Here is a 21,161-nt window from a genome sequence, read left to right on the forward strand (position 1 = left end):
TTGCTGCTCAGAGAGATGTGTAGGTTTCAGTGGGACACAAGTGTGCTGTGTTACCAGAGAGCTGCAGGAGCTAGTGGTTGGGTTTGTCCACATGAGAACCATGTCAATGGGCCCCCTACTCTCACAATAGGGCTACGTCTACACGTGCAGCCAACATCGAAATAGCTTATTTCGATGTTGCGACATCGAAATAGTCTATTTCGATAAATAACGTCTACACGTCCTCCAGGGCCAGCAACGTCGATGTTCAACTTCGACGTTGCTCAGCCCAACATCGAAATAGGCGCAGCGAGGGAACGTCTACACGTCAAAGTAGCACACATCGAAATAGGGATGCCAGGCACAGCTGCAGACAGGGTCACAGGGCGGACTCAACAGCAAGCCGCTCCCTTAAAGGGCCCCTCCCAGACACAGTTGCACTAAACAACACAAGATACACAGAGCTGACAACTGGTTGCAGACCCTGTGCCTGCAGCATAGATCCCCAGCTGCCGCAGAAGCAGCCAGAAGCCCTGGGCTAAGGGCTGCTGCCCACGGTGACCATAAAGCCCCGCAGGGGCTGGAGAGAGAGCATCTCTCAACCCCCCAGCTGATGGCCGCCATGGAGGACCCAGCAATTTCGACGTTGCGGGACGCGGATCGTCTACACGGTCCCTACTTCGACGTTGAACGTCGAAGTAGGGCGCTATTCCTATCTCCTCATGAGGTTAGCGACTTCGACGTCTCGCCGCCTAACGTCGAAGTTAACTTCGAAATAGCGCCCGACGTGTGTAGACGCGACGGGTGCTATTTCGAAGTTGGTGCCACTACTTCGAAGTAGCGTGCACGTGTAGACGCAGCTTAGGGGATTATCTCAGAGGGGTAGCCATGTTAGTACATAGCATCACAAAAAACAAGCCAGCCTGTAGCACTTAAAGACTAGCAATTTTATTTATTAGGCAATGAGCTTTTGTGGATAAGCATCAATCTACCCTGTAGCGGAGACAAGCCCTCAGTCAGGCTGTAGCTGGAGTCCAGGCTCTGAAACCTTTCCCTAGGGGTAACGTCTCAGATCCTGGACTTCAGCCCCAGCCAAAATGTCTATGTTGAAATTTGACAGCCCTTGCAAGCCTATGTAAGCTGGCCTGCTGTGCCACAGGTCTTCTATTGTAGTGTAAATATACCCTAAGCATTGGCCCTGCTCTCATATGTGTACAAGCGCAGCAACTGATTTAACAAGAACAATACTACGCACTTCACCCACATAGATAAGTGCAGGAGGAAGCATGGGGAAGGCTAAGCTCACAAGCATGTGTTTAGTCTAAACACATGGGTGATAAATGTAACTGCTTTGTACAGAGCCACTTCAGTAATGTGGAGATACACATATCTCATAGACATGGAAGAGACCTCAAGAGGTCATTAAGTCCACTTCCCCCCACATGACCTGTCACCAACATCCTTCACAGATTTTCCTTTTTTAACTCTAACCTACCCTAGGCCCTTGAAAAGCCCCCTCAAGTAGTGAGCTCATAAACCTGGGTTTACAAAGCCAGTCCTCTAACTACTGAGCTATCCCTCCTACTTCTTTACTTTATTCCAAGTGTAATTATCTAGTGCTCAGCAACTTCTAAAATCCATCAGAGAAATAATAATAAAAATGTACAGAACAAAAATGCAGCCAAAAGCTTTAACTTCATTTATTTATTTTCTCTTGCATAAGATCAAAGAAATAAAAACCAGAACCAAACTCTGGGTACATTAGTTTGATCTGATTGATTCTGATGCATACCTGCTGTATGCAAAATATCCTAAATTAAAAACAACTGCTCACACATTATAACATAAAATTAAAAAGTAAATAAAAAAGTTAAAGTACTAGCACAGAGATGGATGCAGTGTATTAAGAAACAGTTTGTTTCATCACCCATTTTCCCATATAAAAAGACATTTTAAACTCTCCCAGACCCCCAAAACACCCCAGCATTTGTTTTCATAGTCAACTTCTCCCCTGCCCACCCTCCAGCCCCGAAAAGTTACATTCTAATAGTGTTATAAGAACACAAGTTGTAATTAATATCCTACTGCTCCATTGCCCCAACATTTTATGTGTGTCACTCAGTAATGGCCAACAGTACAACTGTCGCACTAGCATATTTACTGTACTTAGACAAGCAGACAGTGTGAGATCAGTAAAATAAATGTAATTTCACAAACTGAAATAACAATGAATAGTCTCAAAAATTAAATTGTTTCAACAGAAATACAAGTACTGTGCTTTTTGAACACTTATACTTCTGTCATAGTTGGTTTTTAAAGTGAGAAAGTTCCTTGAAAGATCTTCATATCAGATAAGACAGTGTGGGGTGTGGGAGAATGTTTATGCACATGACCCAGCACATCTTCTCTGCAGCCAAAAAAAAATCACATTATGGTGCAAAAATATTCTTTGTCTTCCCCATCATTTGTCTCAGAATGAAACAAGGCTTGAGCTAACTTATGGGCAGCTGCTTTACCCTTAGCAATAGTGTTTTTTACCTAGCACCTTTCCATTCAGCTCTGCTGTTTTATTATCATCACGGGAATATTAAAAATATGACAATATTTACCACTTTAAGTTCTCTGAGCCTGATTCTCTTTACTCACCTCTCCTGACCAGCACCAGTAGACTTCAGGAGGAGCAGGCACCAGCTTTAAAATGCTGCTCTGTGGCTCTTTGTTTTTGTATGACAGAACAGAATTAGAACACTGATTGCCTAATAAAGGCTTCCATTTTTTTTAACTCTGATTTATAATGTCGACTGAACCATGCTAGGGTACAGATCCCCTTGTGTAAATTTCATTATAAAGCCAACAGCTTCGGTGAAGCTGGGCTGATCACACAGCAGCTGAGGATTTGGCCTTAAAAGTGTACTGTCAAAACTAGATACAATAAATCCCAAATTCTCTGACTAAACGAATATGGGACCATCAGATTTCTGTCTATGTTGATAACCTAAAATACTTTAAAAAAAAAAGATTCATTATCATAAACCAACAATGTTCAGCCCTGCCCAGTCCCTTTTTTGTTCAGAAAGGTAAGTCTCCATCTTAACACTTCGTTCCAGAACAAGTGGGGGAAAATAGCAAAGCAATGCCCCTTCAGCAATGTTTTCTGTTGCCTTCCTTCTCATCCTAGGTTATATTAAAATATACATAAAAATACTAGGCTTGTGTGGGTAGGGCTCCCCGCTCTCCTGCTTAAAAGACAAGACAGCTTCCAGGCCACTGCATAGTTTCTTGTATTGGATTCATGGTAGGTTATTGAGTGAACATGGTTGACTCTTCTTATATGTGCTTCCCTATCTGCAGCCATCCTTCCCTCTCAGGTACTAGTTTTGTTTTCTATTACATAACTGTTCACCTTTCCAATCTAGTCCATATATCTGTCGCTTCATCTCTGACCCTTTCACCTGCCTCTTTCCCAACAAGATAGAAATAATTCTTTAGTGTCCAAGATTTTGGTGCATAGATAGGATCTTATGGATTAGACCCGACAAACAGACATTTACGTTGAGCACTACATCTCTTGCTTTCCCCACATAAACTGGGTAAAGCTCAGAGAATTGTATTAATGCCTTTCATAAACAGATACATTTTTTCCAATATAAAAAGCTTAAAAAATCATAGATTATAAATAATAATAGTTCAAAATACTTAGGTTTCAGGACTTCATTTGCATTGCAGGGAAACTTTACATGCTTCGTGACCTTGATGCTGTCTCAGTCCCAAAACTTTGAAAAAGAAACTTTTATATGATATTCAGTAGATATGAGTATATTGGATAGTATGTCATGTGTTTTGTATATCAACTCTAGCAAGCAACAAGGATTTCGGCAACTTTACCAGACATACAAGCACCTGCCTGGTTATCATGAATCTGATAAAGTGACCATCTGTTTCCAACGATTCAGTTACCTGTACAGTTTCATGGATACTGTCAGTTAAAAACCACTACTACTGAAAACAGGAAGAACAATGTTTTCTTTTAAACTGCATATAATAGTGTCAATTGTGCCACTCTTTCCTGTCCTGATTTTAAGTGTATTTTTGCAGTTGTCAAAGACAGAGGTATCACAAACGTATTAAGAACAATTTGTTCGTGTATTTGGTTATAAAATCATAGTGCTTAATAAAATAAACATCAAAATCTAAACTGCATTTTAAAAAATTGTATGTTTGCAACAATTTTTTAAGGTGGTGGTTAGTACCAATCTGGTCTAGTTTACAATATTATTGTAGTGTAAAATGTTTACTAAAGGACTCTGCTCCTTTCAAATTGGAAGTATTTATCTGGAAGCTATACAGTAATATACTGAAAAATAAACTGCAATAGTACTATTTATGCCTTTGTAAATGTATAATAAGGATTAGCAAGATGGCTATGAAATCAGAATTATTCTGTATTCCATACTGCATAATCTTACTAATAATACAATGATTTTAAAGCTCAAAGCTCAAGTTAAATAGATAAAAATGCATTTGGTACTATTGTCATAAATATATTTATAAAACTGCGCATGCGGTCTAATTCTTCGCAGATGTTTTTGAACCAAGTTGCCTATGTATAGTCAATTTTTTTCTGGTTCATTTAGAGTTTGTAATTTTGAAAGTCCATGAGCTTAGTCATGGACCCATCTCTACCCCATGGTCCTCCCCACCCCATCCCCTCAAAAAAAGAAATACTTCTATATGATCTGTAAAGTAAACATAAGTTACAGATGTGTAGAAGCAATTCTTGGAAAAACAGAAAAATACATATTTTATATTAAAATTGCTGTCAATCAAATTCAGGCACAGATTGAATTGACCATAAAGATGATATAGCAAGTCATTAAGGCAGCAAGTGTATATCTGAAGATTTTCAGATGCTCTACCTCTATTTTAAGAGGGAAAGGAAATGTTGGTTTGCATTACAGGGTGAATCAGCATTGTGTGATTACTGATTACAGCCAGGTGAGGAACGGTTCACTCTTGTTGAGTACAGACTCCACATCATTGAGGATAGGGATCAGGTCTTCAGACTCTAAAGTCCCAAGATCTACATTTGTTCCTGGAAGACAGTCGAGGAAATCAGGGAAACGTGTCTGTTGCGAACTTACATTCATGGGAGTCTGTGCCACACTTTCTCCTGCAAAAGAAAAGAAGAGACTTGTGTTCCCTTCTAAAAAATTACTCTAAAACCATGCACACACAGACAATTGTAGGCACCCCTGGCCCCCTTTGCAATCACCACATTACAGGTATCTTCTACACACATTGCTGTTGAGCCTTCTTTGCATATCCAGGAAAAACTTTCCTTCTGTCATGCTGTCAAACGTACAAAAGGATCCTTTTCAATGATATTTGAATAATAAGCCTCCATCCTCTCACTTCAGCCATACAGTGAAATTCACCCCCATGTGGAGGACTAATGCAGTCAAATCCCACTTAAGGACTGTGCTTTGTCTCTTTGCACAGGGGTGAATTAATCCATAGCCCATAACTAAGGCTAATTGTTTTACAGGAACTCTCCTTTGCAACTTTTTTACTATATTTCGGGGGGGGCACAGTGAATTACAATGAACAGCAAAATTATTAAGGGCATGACTATATTCATGGCACACCCATTCCAAAGGGAGTCTTGAGTGAGCAAAACTATTGTGAATCCCATTGATTTCATTGTCTTATTTCAGAGCCAGGAAAGAATTGGTGTGTTCACTAATCACTCATATTCATCTTTCAAACAATGTGGTGATAGTAATATAAAAAAAACAATTTAGAAATGAACTGTACTTATGTTTGGAAAGGAAACCCCAATGCAACGGCTTTTCTCAGGAGCCTGTTCTCCTGACACAATGAATTCCCATAGAACTAGACAACTAAGAGATTTGGAAGAGCTCAAACCAATTCACGCAGCATTAGATTCTGCCAGGCTTACTCATGGGGAGGAGTACTCTATTCCCTGCAGAACTCCACTGACTTAGGGGAGTCGAGTATTAGGTCAAATGAATAAAGGAAGAATCTGGTTCTCAATCCCTGTAAATCAAATCTGGGCTGGATACATAAGAAATCCCTCCAAAACTCACTGGCCCACTTTTGGGCTGTATCTTCAAGTTTCTGTCAGGCAATTTCCCACACCACTCTGCATACTGACAGGTGAAAAAAAGGAATCCTTATTGTGCTCCATATTTCCAGTTGCCACTAAAGAACTTGATCCTACATTCCTTGCATGCTCCAAATATCCAGTGAAATCAGTAATTGATGAGCTCAAGAAAGCTGAGCAAAAGGGGGCCAGTTGCTCTGCAAAGATGAAAAACTGAATGCTTGATCCGGGAGCTGATTGTATCTGAAGTCAGAATATTAGGGCACACATTGTGACTATCACCCATATATGAATAAGAGTCTTGCAGCTAACCAAACCTGTAACGGAGTAAAATTCTAATACAGTACAATTCACTAATATCGTTTACAGAGCATCTGTAAGCAGAGTTCACTCTAACAACGACATTTTTCATCTGCATGATCAGAGAAACAACCAGCAGATTATATTCTTTGCTATAACAAGAGTTTTACCATATTAGATTCTACTTCCAGCAGTTGAGTGGTACGTGGTTGCTGGAAGTTATTAGTACTGCGATAGCACTCACAGGCCTCATCCAAGGGTTAGGGCCCACTGCAGTAGGCAGTGCAGAAATGCAGCACTGTACAATGTCATATTAACTTTTCAACAGCCTCCATGAATTTAGGCTGAGGTCTTTCAAAGCCACCTTAGGGATCTGGTTGACAATTTTAAACTCCCACACGCAGCTTCCAATTCATTATTCCTCGCACATCTCTGAGAGAATTGGGAGGTACTGCACACTCCAACTGCATCCTAAAGCATCTGTTTATTAGTGGTAGGTGAAATGAAGGCCCTAGTGAAGTCTGCTGCAAAAGGTCCATTTATTTCAGTAGGAGAAGGCGTTCACGCTTTTTAACTTTGGAGTTCCAGTACAGACAATACGCTTCGTTTGCCCCATCCTGTGAAGTGCTGTGCACCTTTAACAAATGCCCGCGTAAATGGAAGAGAAATTTCCAAACACCCTGCATGAGAGGGGGCCTCTATGGCTTCAGTTTATTCCCATATGTGGAAGGATGAGAGATTATTACTCATTTCACAGTTAGAAATTTGGTTATAAAACACAATTTATGAAATTTTAAGCCAAACCAGCATATTCATGGTTCCTACCTGTATCCATCTCATCGACATTGCTGAGGAAATCTTCAGGTGTTGCTGGTATACTGTAGCATCCTAAGCCTAGGCCACTGTCTGTGCTCTGTTCCCTGGAATGGTATGGCCCACTATGAATTGAAACATGAAGAAGCCTTATTAAAGACATTCTTGTCAGACATAATTCCTGATAGTGGTGGTTGAGAAAAGGAGAACAACAGTCCAAACGCTAGACTTAAATAATTCTTTAGATGTGCACCATGTGTGGTCATTTACACGAGTCCACAGTAATGGAGAACCAAGCCCAACCTATACAACGTTTTCAGCTGTATCAAAAATTGCCAAGTGGGCATTTTCAGAGCAGTGTATAGGATTTGAGTACTGTCTTTCCCGGACCTTTTTGTAAATATTGCCTTGATATTTAGTCATTCCTCAGTCTGTCCTCCAGTAAGACAGAGGCAATTTTGTTTCTGCAACTGCACCACTATGAGATTTACATATATGACTGGTGAATGTGGCTGGGCTTTTACATGGGTGCAACCATAAACATGAAACTCAGCCCACAATTGGGGGCCATTTTAAAAAGTTTATAGCCACGTATCTGGGAGTTCCTGTAGAACCGCTTTTTATTTTTGGGGGGGAAAAAACTAAACTTTCCCCTACATAATAATTACACTCCAAAAGCTTGGCAGTCTAAAAGAATGCAATGTTTCTGTAATATTCACTCCACTGCAGACTTACAGGACTTACCACTCTGGTATGACCCCCTGTATTTTATGTGTGACTTTCTATTTAAGGCCTTTGTCTACTGTATGAAGCATAAACAATGTTTTCATCTCATCTGGTCTCTCTCACTGGACAGTACTACTGTTTATATTCTTTTCATAATACAAATGTGGAAATAGTTATGATGTGGCCAGTAGCTTGTTGAGATCATGTCCCAAAGTTTTCTGAGTTTCATTAGAATTTTGCCAATCCTTGTAAAACTCTGAGAATTTAGGAATTCATTTGGGACATGCATTTGCAAAATGATCTGTACCACAGACCAAGTGGCTGATGAAGAGGAAGCACATTAACTTGCCTGTTCAGAAAAGGATCCGATGAATTGTTTGTAATAGTCCTCATGTCTTGTGTCATGGCAGGTGGGTTCACAGCAGTCTGAACAGGGGCCATAGTCTCTGGTTCCATGGGAAGTTGTCTGCATAGTGCAGCTTCCTAAATAAAAATGAATACGTAAGAGAATAAGAAAAAAGGGAAAATTTACCGAAACATCTCAGAGACATGGCAGCAAAGTACCCTCACATCTGAGCTACGCATTCTGATAAGAAATGTCTACCATGGAATTGTTTTTACTTAAGAACTTGATTCCAACGCTGGTTTAAAAAGTCATGTACTAGCTACAGGGGCAGATGTTCTCCGAAGCTACAGACCATGGCTAGGTCTTCACCGCACAGTAAACTACACTGGAGCTGACCTACATCAAGTGAGCATTCATGCTGCAAAATAACCCAGAGCTGCCTACAGCAATAGAATTGCTGTACAGTGATTGCAGTAGCACTACCAAACGACCGTGCTAGCAGCTGATAAGTTGTAGCCTATGCTCCTCAATGGCTACGTCTACACGTGCCCCAAACTTCGAAATGGCCACGCAAATGGCCATTTCAAAGTTTACTAATGAAGCGCTGAAATGCATATTCAGCGTTTCATTAGCACGCGGGCGGCAGCGGCGCTTCAAAATTGACGCGCCTCGCCGCCGTGCATCTCGTCCAGACGGGGCTCCTTTTCGAAAGGACGCCACCTACTTCGAAGTCCCCTTATTCCCATCAGCTCATGGGAATAAGGGGACTTCGAAGTAGGCGGCGTCCTTTCGAAAAGGAGCCCTGTCTGGACGCGCCGCGCAGCGGCAAGGAGCGTCAATTTCGAAGCGCAGCTGCCGCCCGCGTGCTAATGAAGCACTGAATATGCATTTCAGCGCTTCATTAGTAAACTTCGAAATGGCCATTTGCGTGGCCATTTCGAAGTTTGGGGCACGTGTAGACATGGCCAATAAGCCCATCAACTTGAGTTAAAAGCATCACCACATTTGAGGTAAGGGATTTGTGTGTCGGCAGGACATGAATTAGGTGCAATGCTCAATTTATAACTTGAGTTGACTCTGTACCAGAGACCAGCTCAAAAAAAGGCAATTATAAGACTTTCCAAGGACCTGATTTTGAGCTCATATTTGTTTTATGCTAGTGTAATTCCATTAACTTAATGGAATAATTCCAGATTTATGCTGATAAAAAAGAGAAAAAGTCAATGGCTAAAAACTACTAAATAGAATAATTGATTAGATCTTATAATAGAGACATTTGAATGAGCAATAGAGTAACTAAAACATTACCCAGAAATCAAGAATTTGATCCAGCTGTCTTTAGGATGAACTGCTTATGTTGCTTAACGATCTGTTTAATGTACATTGTACAGAATATGATGAATTAGTAATCAGAGCTGAAGTAAACGTTTGAAACTTTTTTCTAACTTTTCTTTTTAAGAGGCAAATCCAAGGAAACACCCTCGTAACTGTATTTCTGTGGAACAACAGTGACATCTAACGGCAAAATGGACTATTACAAAAGGTGTATATATTATTCCCTAAGGATGACCCAAAGGAAAGAGAAGTTACTCACCTGTAGTAATGATGGTTCTTCGAGATGTGTCCCCGTGGGTGCTCCACAATAGGTGTCGGGCTCGCCCGGCGCCGCAGATCGGAAATCTTCCAGCACTTTCTCCTGGATCGCGCATGCGCCGGCGCACGCCACCTCCCTGCGCGCCCCCGGCTGCGTGCACGATCCGGTCCCCGCCAGTTCCTTGACCAACCGCTTCGGATGCTCCTGAAAAACACTAGACAGAGATCCGAAGCGGGGAGGATGGGCGGGTGGTAGAGCACCCACGGGGACACATCTCGAAGAACCATTGTTACTACAGGTGAGTAACTTCTCTTTCTTCTTCGAGTGGTCCCCGTGGGTGCTCCACAATAGGTGACTACCCAGCAGTAACCCAAGTAAGGAGGTGGGTGATCGGTTTATGTGCAGCTTGCCCCCGAGAGGACTGCTGTCAACAGATGGGTATCCTCTTAGAATACCCGAGGCAGGGCATAATGCTTGGCGAAGGTGTCATAGGACGACCAGGTCGCCGCTCTACAGATGTCTGTTAACGCGATGGCCTTGAAGAAGGCTGTTGACGCCGCCACCGCCCTGGGCGGGGCCAGCAAAGGAGTCTTTCGAAGTTCGAAGCACATTTTTATACAGGACACAATGTGCTTTGAGATTCTCCGGGAAGAGAGACCTTCTCCTTTTGACCCGGGAGCAAGAGAGACTAGAAGTCTGTCCGTTTTCCGGAAGGACTTAGTTCTGTCTGTGTAGAAGGCCAATGCCCTCCTCACATCTAGGAGACGCAGGCGTGCCTCCTTGCTGGAGCTGTGAGGCTTCAGGTAAAACGAGGGTAAAACTATTGGCTCGTTAAGATTGGACTCCGAAGAGACTTTTGGAACAAAGGCTGGGCGCAGCCTTAAGGTTACCGCCTCCTTTGAGAATACTGTGCAGTGCGGCGTTGCCATCACTGCCGCGAGCTCACTCACCCTGCGGGCTGACGTAGTTGCAAAGAGGAAGGTTGTTTTTACCGTAAGGAGACGTATGGGAACTGTGGCTAATGGGTCAAAAAGGTGGACCAGATAGCTTGCTGAGCACCAAGTCCAAATTCCACGATAGTGGAAGCGGTTTCTGAGGGGGGGGTACAGGTTTACCAACCCCTTCAAGAACCTGGTAACGATAGGATGGGCGAATACTGTGGGCCCTTCCTCTGTATGCTGAAAGGCTGATATAGTGGCGAGGTGGGCCTTTAGCAAGGATAGAGAAAGCCCGCCTCTCTTGAGGTCCAATAAGTATTCTAGTATTACAGGTATAGGAACATCAAGGGGAGCTAACTGCTTGGCGGAACACCAGGCTGTGAATCAAGTCCATTTCTGCTTGTAAGTCCTCCTGGTGGAGGTCCTTCGGCTACATTCCAGGACTTGTTGTGCTCCTTCCGTACATGAGCTCTTTCAGGAGCTGAGCCATGGATTAGCCATGCTTGTAGGTGCAGACCCTGAGGGTGCGGGTGCACTATGGACCCTTGAGCCCGCGTGAGTAAGCCCAGTGCCACCGGTAGAGGGAGCAGTGGGCGGTCCGACATGCGCAGAAGCAAGGGAAACCATTGCTGCCGATCCCAAGCGGGACTATGAGTATCATGCGAGCTCTCTCCCTTCTGGCTTTGTGCAAGACCTTGCGGATAAGCGCTGCAGGGGAAACGCGTAAAGTAGGGAGACCTTCCATGAAAACATGACCAGGGACCCCCGCCTCACTCCTGCCCTGGAGCAGTACTGGGGACACTTTTTTTTTTTTTTTTTTTTGTTATACTGGGTGGCAAACATATCGATCTGGGGAAAACCCCCATGTACGAAGAATGCACTGTAGCAGAATCGGAGTGGATCTGCCATTCGTGCATGATTGCGAAGCGCCTGCTCAGCTGATCTGCATTCACGTTGTGAGCGCCCGGCAAGTACGAGGCTTTCAACGTTATGTTATTGGCGATGCACCGATTCCATAATCGGAAGTGCTTCTGCACATAGGGCATGGGATCATGCTCCTCCTTGTCGATTGATGTAGAAACATAGTGGAGGTATCGTCGGTATTGAATCCCGACTACTTTGCCATGTAGGTAATCTAAAAAATGTTTGCAGGCGTTGAACGCTGCTCTGAGCTCCAGTATGGATATGTGCAGTGTCTGTTCTGCAGGGGACCATAGCCCTTGCATTACCTTGTCGCTGATGTGCGCTCCCCATCCCATGTGGGAGGCGTCGGTAGTAAGAAAAATAGAAATTTGTGGTTGGTGAAAAGGCACCCCCACAAGCAGATTCTCGGGGTTTTCCCACCACGCCAGGGATCTGCGCACCTCTGTTGTGGGCGACACCACCCTGTGGACAGTGTGGGATGCCGGTTTGTAAACGCTCGCCAGCCAATGCTACAGGCTTGACATGTGCGACCTGGCATTCCGTACCACAAACGTCGCTGCCGCCATGTGGCCCAGCAGCCGTAGGCACGTTAAGACCGGCACCGTGGGGCTGTATGTAATGACTTGCACCAGTGAACTGATTGCGCGGAAGCGGGCATCGGATAGGTACACCCTTGCTGTGATAGAGCTTATGCATGCCCCTATGAACTCTGTATGTTGTGTGGGTTCAGACTTTGACTTTGCGAGGTTGATAACTAGGCCCAGCGAAGAAACATGTCCGCTGTGACGCGTATCATGCGTGAGACCTCTGCCTTCGAGGTCCCTTTTAGCAGGCAGTCGCCCAGATATGGGAAAAATAAACACCCCCTGTCTGTGCAGGTAGGCTGACACCACTGCCAGGGTTTTGGTAAAGACTCTGGGGGCCGAGGAGAGGCCAAACGGAAGAACCCTGTGCTGGAAGCGCTCCTGGCCGACCGTGAAGCGGAGGAAGTGTCTGTGTGCTGGGTGGATTGTTAGATGAAAGTAAGCATCTCGTAAGTCGAGTGCTGCAACCCAGTCTCCATCGTCCAGTGCCGTGAGTATCAAGGCAACTGTGATCATCCGAAACCGTTGCTTGCGCAAGTAACGGTTGAGGCCCCGAAGATCTAAGATGGGCCTCCGGTGTCCTGTTTTCTTCCCTGGTAGGAAGTAGCGTGAATAGAAACCTTCCCCTGGAATTATTCCGGCGCTCTTTGCACCGCCCTTATGAACATAAGGTGAGTCACCTTCGGCTTGAGCCTCGCCTTGTGGCAGAGTCCCTGAGGTGAGGCCTGGTGGGAGGCTGGGAGGGGATCGCGTAACCCGTGGCTATGATCTCCAACACCCATATCTCTGTGGTGATCTTTTGCCATTGGGAGTGGAACGGTCTGAGGAGATGATGGAACATGAGATGGGAGTGGCATTGAGCGAGGGTATTGATAGTGCAGCCCCCGACATACCCATCAAACTTGTTGCCTTTGGGCCTCACCCGAGGGCGTACAGCTTTGTTGAGAACATCGCCTAGGAGTTCTGTACTGTTGCCGCTATTGATAGCGCCCTTGGCCGTAGCCCCGTTGATATTGAGCACGCTGTGGTTGTAGGCGTAGCGTCTTTGCTGAGGATACAATTTTTCCCTCCTATATGGGGGAGTATAAATGCCCGAGGTTCTAAGTGTAGCTCTCGAGTCCTTACTGGAGTGAGGGACCGAGTCGGTTGAGTCTGCAAACAACTTTTGTGTATTAAAGAGAAGGTCCACGATCTTCGCCTGTAGTTCCCTCGAGATACCCGACGTCTGGGGCCAGGATTCTCTACGCATGACCACTGCTGTAGCCGTTGAATGTGCCGCCGTGTCCAGGGCAATCTGGACTCCCGTCCGCGATGCTGCGTAGCCCTCTTGAACAATCGCCTTTAACACCGGCTTTTTATCTTCCGGAAGTGGATCCATGAGGGGAGTAAGCCCGGAGTAATTATCAAAATTATGGTTTGCTAGGTGTGCCCATAATTTGCCATTCTCAATAGCAGGATAGGAGAGGAATATACCTTCCTGCCAAACAGCTCTAGCTTCTTAGCATCTTTGTCCGATCCCCCGATTTGTACTGAGAAGCCTTTGACCTCTGCTGGGACAACCCGACCACCAAAGAATTTGGTTGTGGGTGACTGAAGAGGAACTCCATGCCCTTTGCCGGGACGAAGTATTTCTTATCCGCTCTCTTGTTCGTAGGCAGAACAGGGGCCGGAGTCTGCCATATAGTAGTGGCTGACTCCAGAATGGCTTCGTCCAGCGGAATAGCAATTTTGGATGAAGCCGGGGGTCTCAAATTTTCCAGGAGTTTGTGATGTTTCTCCTGCACCTCTGCCGTTTGAATGTCTTACATGAAAGCCACCCTTTTAAACAGCTCCTGAAAACTGTTTAAGGTCATCCGGGGGAGAGACATCCCCGGGGGCCACGACCTCATCTGGGGAGGATGAGGAGGAACCACTAAGGTAAACCTCCCTCGAACCCTCGGGTTCCTGCAGTTGATGATACACTTGCTCACTGAAGGATTGTGAAGGAAAGTCTCAGGGTTCTAAAATTAACTCCCCTTGAGACAACTGTGTTTCCGTCCCCGATCGGGAGTGCCCACGGGGGTACTGAGTGGCCGGGGGGGACCTACCCCTGGGTGTAGGCCTGTGGTTTGTCTGTGTCCAGCATGATAAGGATGACCATGGCAGCATGGGCAAGGGTCCGGGGATGGAGACCTGGACCACTCACGGGGTGTGTATCCCTGATGTCTGGGAGAGCGAGACCTCCGCGACAACAGAAATAGAGGTGAAACTGGCTTGTGACAGTACTCCAGGGGATCCAATCCCAGAAATGGTGAAGGTGGCCCAAGCCATGGTGACATTGGTTGGAGGAACAGAGAAGGAGGTTTTTTTTTTTTTTTTGGATGGGCCGGTGGAGACACAGGCCTTCGGTGCGGCGTGTGTATCACAGGGGGAGGGCTTGGTGCTAACAGCAGCGCAGCCCTGTCCAGAGATGGACTGCGGTGCCGGGTTTTTTATGTTGCCTTGGCCCTCTGCTGCGGGGCCAGCACCGCCCCCTCCCGTGCCGGGGATCTCGGCCCCGTTGTCAGCGCCGCGCTCAGCACTGTCAGTTGCGGTGCCGCGTGGGTATCCCCCTCTGGTGCCTGCAGGCTCCGTGCCTGGCGTCCCTGCACCGCTGGTGCTGCGGGGGGTCTGTGCCACCTGTGGCGGTGCCGCCGGTTCCGGCGCTTGCCTGGCTGATGCTCTAGGCGCCGCGCGTGCCGGCTGTTGTATAACCGGAGGCTCAGCCTCTGCCACGTGCGCTGCCGCGCTGCTGCTTGCCTGAGTATGCGGCTGGTGGCTGTGTGCTCCGCTCGTCCTGCTCGCTGCAAACGCACGGCAAGGATCGAGCCAGGGAGAGTTTCCTCCGTTTCTGCACTGAGGGGGTCAGAGAAAAAACTGCCCTCCTCTTATGCAACCCAGCGGGCCATTCTGGGTGAGGCTTCTCCGGCAAGGTAGCCTGGAATTCCCCCAGGCATCGGATGCCTTCACTATGCCCCAGGGAGGCCGGCATAGCTTCACGGCATGACTCCCGCTTTGTAAAACCTGAAGAGGCCATTGCGGTGACTCCTTTATTGTTAATAGGGTACTTAGCACTTAATCTGTGCCTTTCCACCCCAAACAGTGATCACTGGCCTGCGGCAGCGGGCGGCCTAAATGGCCTTCACGTCCGCTCTTCTCTTCTCCGCTCCTCTCTTTTTCCTTTTTTTTTTTTTGATGATATTCTCTTTGTCTTTGCTTTCTCTTCTTTTTTTTTTTTGTTTAATAACCGAAACCAACAAATTACACGTGGAAAAAAAACACTATTTAATCTGACTCTGGCCTTAGCCTGAGTAGATTCCGTCTGCAGCCGATGGTGGTTGAGAAGGAACTGGTGGGGACCGGATCGTGCACACGGCCGGGGGTGCGCAGGGGGGCGGCGTGCACCAGCGCATGCGCAATCCAGGAGAAACTGCTGAAAGATTTCCGATCTGTGGCGCCAGGCGAGCTCGGCACCTATTGTGGAGCACCCACGGGGACCACTCGAAGAAGAATATGTCTTCTGTTTACAGTTAGTTATTCACCTCCATTACTAGTTTCTTTCCAAAATGAATTAAAGGAGCTTCTGGTAGAACCCTGGTAGAAAATCTTTATGCACTCTACCAATTCTGGCCACTGTAATGGGAAAATATTTAACTCATTTTTATACAATTGTAACTATGCCACTAGTTTGGAAATTAGATTAGAAAAGAAGACTTTACCAAAAGCTAAAATTATGATTGTCTCAACCAATACTATAGACATGGGGGAACAGAATTTTCACAGCTTCTTTGCCCTGGGACAATTAATGCCCCTTCTTTACTGGTGTTTAATAAAACCAGATTGCACACATGATTGCAATGAGGTCGTTTTGCTGTTTTAAACGGTTGCTAATTCCATTTACCGTTCAGACCTCTAATCTCACATGATTGTGCTTTAAGTTTCTCTTTACCAGAAGCTAAATATTTTCCTTACTTAGGGACAAGATATTTTCTCAGGCATGCACATATAACTCTCTTTAAAGTCCATGTGAGTTGAAAAGGTATGTGTACCAGTGCACAAAATGTGCTCATGTGTTTTATTGTACCCGTGACTTACTCTTCCAGTGATGATGGGCAATCTTTATGCAGAAGGTTTCCTAGCATCTGCTTTGCTACAATGCAGTCTTTAAACCATTGAAAACCACCCTTTTGCAATTTGAGCAACACGTTTTCCCATACATATTACATTTTTATTATTATTATTGATGATGATGATGATGATGATGATATATTCATCCTGTTAGCAAGCGTATAAAATAATTTTAAAGTAAATACACCCAACACTCTACAGTAGAACTGTGTCTGAGACAAAATTATTGAAAATATTATGATCTGGACAGATGCAGATAGTTGGGACCAAGTCCTACTCAGAACAGATGGCCATGTTTTCACTGGCTCAGGCTTACATCAGTGTCTTGAAGTGCTCCCCCCAGTTAAAGAAAGGGTAGAGGACAATGGATGAAAAGCACAGGACATGACCTGCATGTAACTTACTCAGCCACTGCCAAGCAGAACGAAAACCAAACAACTTTTGATATCTATTTCTTAGGTAAAATACACAGGACAAAAGCAAACTTAGGACCTGGTTCTGTTGCCACTGGCAATTTTTGCCACTGGCAGCAGTAAGATCAGGACTAGGAACTCATTGTGTATGTACATCATCAAACACAGTGAAGGTTTACGAAGAGATATTTTTAAATACGGTCACATTCATTTTCTGAATTTTGTCCTTGCCGGATGTCAGACCAGTTTTGCAATTTTCAGAATGCAAAATAAGTTTGTAACTATAAAAATATCAGGCTGAATTATCCTGTCTGTGCCAAAGTGATTGGGAAACCTTCCAGTATGAAGCAGTCCTCTCTAGGGCCCACACTACATAAAACCAACAGTTTAACAAGTTGTAGGTCCACTTATAATAGCAGAAATCTTTGAATATGACTGGAACTCATGAATGTAGCAACAGATAGCACTATAAAACTTTATGGGAAAAAGTGATTTTAGTGATGTACCAGCACTGACTGTGAGTATCTACTTACTGTCATAGGGAATCTGTGTTATAGCCCCACCAAGGCCATGTCCATTTATGAAAAACTTCGAAATGACCATGCTAATGGCCAAATAGAAGAATACTAGTGAGGTGCTGAAATGAATATTCAGCGCCTCATTAGCGTGCCGCCAGCTGATAGGAATAAGGGGATTTCGATGTTTGCAGGGTCCTTTTGAAAAGGACCCCTGTGTAGACAAGCCACATGCGACCGAAATGTGGCACTTTCGAAGTGCTGCGGCTGGCGGCATGCTAAAGAGTCTCTGAATATTCATTTCAGCGCCTCATTAGTATTCTTTGATTTGGCCATTAGCATGGCCATTTCAAACTTTTTTGAAAGTGTAGACATAGCCAAAGGAAATCTACTGAGGTAAGAATTATCCAGGTCACATGCTGGTAAAGGAGAAAGGCCATTACTGAAGTGACTGAAGTGACTGTTGACAATCAGCAGGTGGATATACAGCAAGGGAGTTTTGAAACTCTTTTGATTAAAACTGTCAGATGCCTAGCAGATATGTTATTCCCATCTCCTGTGTTTTCACAACAGATAATGGTTTACTGGCAACCAAAAGCTCTCTCCCAGTAATCTTCCATAACTCTTCTCAAACAGTGCCAAAGACATAGTTAATTCATAGTATCTAGTGCATTCAATTACTCAGGATGATGTGTTCACTAGTCTACCCAGTCACTGGGAAAGTAATATGTTAAATCAAAATGATGGGCAGGAGTGAAGGGGGGGGTGACGAAAGGAAGGAGTCAAATCAGATTTTGAAGAATCTGTGCACTTCCATCACTTTTAAGTTAAATGGGTGATGTTCAGAAATACCTTCTCTCTCTATGAAAAATGTTCTCATTAAGGTATCCCAGGAACAGAAACACTGAAGCGCCTTCTTTTCCTACTTTCCCCCTCTGTGCCTTCTTCCACAAAAGGCTGTGTGGAGACTGGGTGGCTTCTTTCAACTTAGTTCAGTTTAAATCAGTTCTGAAGATTTAACTGAAATAAGACTTGACACAATGCAACTGTCTTATAGAGACAAGCCCGAGCACTTCCTTCTCAAAGAGAGCTATAGTAATGCTTTTCTAGGAGGCAGTAGATGTACAGGAGAAAATTCACACACCAGTGGGACAGGTGGAAGGAGAGCTCTCACGGCTGGTAGGAAGAGAAGAAATTTGTGAGAAGTCACACTTTCTGAAACTATATTTGTAAATTTTCTGCTTAAGACTTTTTGGTATACAGCATAAACACCTACAAACCTTTTAATATAAATTTCAGCTAATGTGGTATGACTTTGGTTTAATGTCTATAACTCCCTCCCTGTAGCTAGGGTTTACTACAATATAGTAAAATCTCTATTCTCAGGCACCCCTGGGAAACTCAGAGTGCTGTATAATCAAATGTGCTGGATATTGGAGCGGGGCTGTTGGTTCCACTGGCCCTGCTGCCACCACTTATGGCCGGACAGACAGCCTTGTGGTCGCCAGGCCCAACCCCAGCCAGGCAGCCAACCCCGCAGCCTCAGGCTATGTCCGGGTAGCTGGTTCCCAGCCCCACTGCAGTGGCTGGTAGGACCTCTGGGCCTGCAGCCACCAGCTCCTGCAGCCATCAGCCTCAACCCTGGCCAGGCAGCTGTCCCCTCAGCCACAGGCCACGGCCATGTAGCTGACCACCCAACCCCGTGACATCCGGCCCTTCTCTGCTGGCTCTGGCCAGGAGGCCACTGGCAAAGCAGGTGCCTGTTTGTTGAGCATGCCAGTTATCCAAATTCTGGATAACCTGTGTTTTCCTGTAATTTCGTTTTTGGGAGATGAGTACACTTAAAATAACATCAGGCATTTAACAGCTACAGTATCACATGCTCATCGGCTGTTTATTTTATGGGCAATTATGATAAGCAGACATCTCTTTCAGGAGGCTTTTGTCAAATCATTCAAAGACATTTTTGACACAACGGCCATTTCTTACAAACCCAGGACTCACCGCTCCTGAGTAAACTACTGCGAGTCTTGCAACGTGTACTTAGAATTTAATACTGTCTGGATGTTTTTTGTGCTGCAGCTGAGCTTATATAATCACTTAGCCAGGGAATTCAGATATTGAGCTGTCTGGAAAATGTGGTACTAACTACTGATTGGTGCAACCAGGAGAGATTTGTGCCCAAATTAATTGACTATCTAGCCAGATATACTGTCTGGATTCAGACTGTTCAACTCCTGAGTGATAGCATAGTTAGCAATCTATTTGAGGACTGATCATTCCACTCCAGGATTTACACAGGCCCTGAGTGGCAAGACAATCTTAGAGCTATTACGCAAGGGAACTGAAGGGTCTCAATTTTAAATAAAGACTGCGATAGGTATTTACAAAACCTAAGTCCTCTCTCTTTCATTGCAATGGATACTACAACTGCTATACTTGTTATAAAGTTATATGATCTATGCTTAGACAGAGAATAGAATGGCTCCCCCTGTGCCTTTATTTCTATGTTCTGCATGTTGACTTGTAATATGATTCCACTGTGTAGGTTATGCACTTGAAAAAAGAACAAAATCCTGCAAGCTAGATCTTGAGTTTAGTTCACCAGTTTGAGGTTAGATGCAACTTCATCCAACACCTGTGAATAAGCTAGGAAGTTAGCACACTCCAACCCACTAATTTATGTTGGCAGCACATTGAACAATGAAGTGACAACTGACCTCAAATATGCATGCAGGAAGTAGAGGTGTAAAAATTAAAGGGGAGGGCCCTCCCCAGCTGACCCTCCCTCCCACCTCCCCCACCCTGCGACGTGCCAGGGACCCAAGCTGCTCCAGTCCAGCTGGAGCTTCACTCCAGTGCAGCCAGAGCAGCCCTATTCCCCAGCACTCCATAAGCAGGGACACTCCAGCCAGACCCGTCTCCTCCCTGCAGCTGCACAGGGGGACTGCTCCAGCCAGGCTGGAGTGCCCCAGCCCACAGCAGTCCCACAGGGCTGAAGCAGCACCCTGCCCAAGGAGGTAGTGCTCTGGCCTGTACCATTTAACAGTAACCAGAGAGCCTCATCCATTTAGGTCTATACATGGAGATAGACAGCAAGGTCGTGTCATTGGCGAGTGCCACACTCATGAATTCAATTATTTCTGAGAGGCCTCGCTTCCCCGGGGCTCCGGGCAGGGAGCGCCGGCAGCTGCCACCACTTCCCCGGGGCTCCCCATGACTCCACCGCCAGCCTCCGCCTCCCCGCACTGCTGCCCAGAGCTGCCCGTCCTATTCATGAAATTCAATATTTGTGAGGGTTCTCAACAAGGAGCCCCCGCGAATGTTGCGACCCTATTGTACATATCTCATAGAGCTGGAAGGGACCTTGAGAGGTCATCAAGTCCAGTCCCCTGCATGCACAGCAGGACCTATCACCATGTCTTACATTTTTTTTTAAATCTAACCTGCCCCAGACCCTTGAAAGGTGCCCTCCAGGGTTTACAAAGCAAAAGCTCTAACAACTGAGCTATCCTTCCCCCCCACTAAGCTATCTCTCCCTCCACATCCACTAACCATTAACATCCCTAGAATTAAGAAACTATATGATTGCTCCTATCATTAAATCTGAAAGCAACATGGAACCCATCTGCAGACAAAAATCGAATCTATAATGTTGCGGTGCTTAAGATATTGTTCTACACATGCAAAACATTGACCTGCTATCAATAGCACGTTAAAAAGCTTGATTGTTTCCATTTGTGATGCATATAACCCTCA

At 45.2% G+C, this 21,161-nt stretch overlaps 1 protein-coding gene across 1 annotated transcript in view; it reads right to left on the bottom strand.

The window, feature by feature from the left end:
• Positions 1 to 1,668: 1,668 nt before the first annotated feature.
• Positions 1,669 to 21,161, bottom strand: part of WWTR1 (WW domain containing transcription regulator 1) — a 125,624-nt gene continuing 106,131 nt past the window's right edge. The window contains exons 4-6 of the mRNA XM_075004629.1: positions 8,292 to 8,425; positions 7,229 to 7,341; positions 1,669 to 5,149 (exon numbers count right to left, since the gene is read on the bottom strand). Of these exons, the coding sequence (XP_074860730.1) occupies positions 4,965 to 5,149; positions 7,229 to 7,341; positions 8,292 to 8,425 (432 nt within the window). The 3' untranslated portion in view covers positions 1,669 to 4,964. The remainder of the gene's footprint in view (positions 5,150 to 7,228; positions 7,342 to 8,291; positions 8,426 to 21,161) is intronic.

Source organism: Carettochelys insculpta, chromosome 10 (genome assembly GCF_033958435.1).
Source record: "Carettochelys insculpta isolate YL-2023 chromosome 10, ASM3395843v1, whole genome shotgun sequence".
Taxonomy (NCBI): domain Eukaryota; kingdom Metazoa; phylum Chordata; order Testudines; family Carettochelyidae; genus Carettochelys; species Carettochelys insculpta.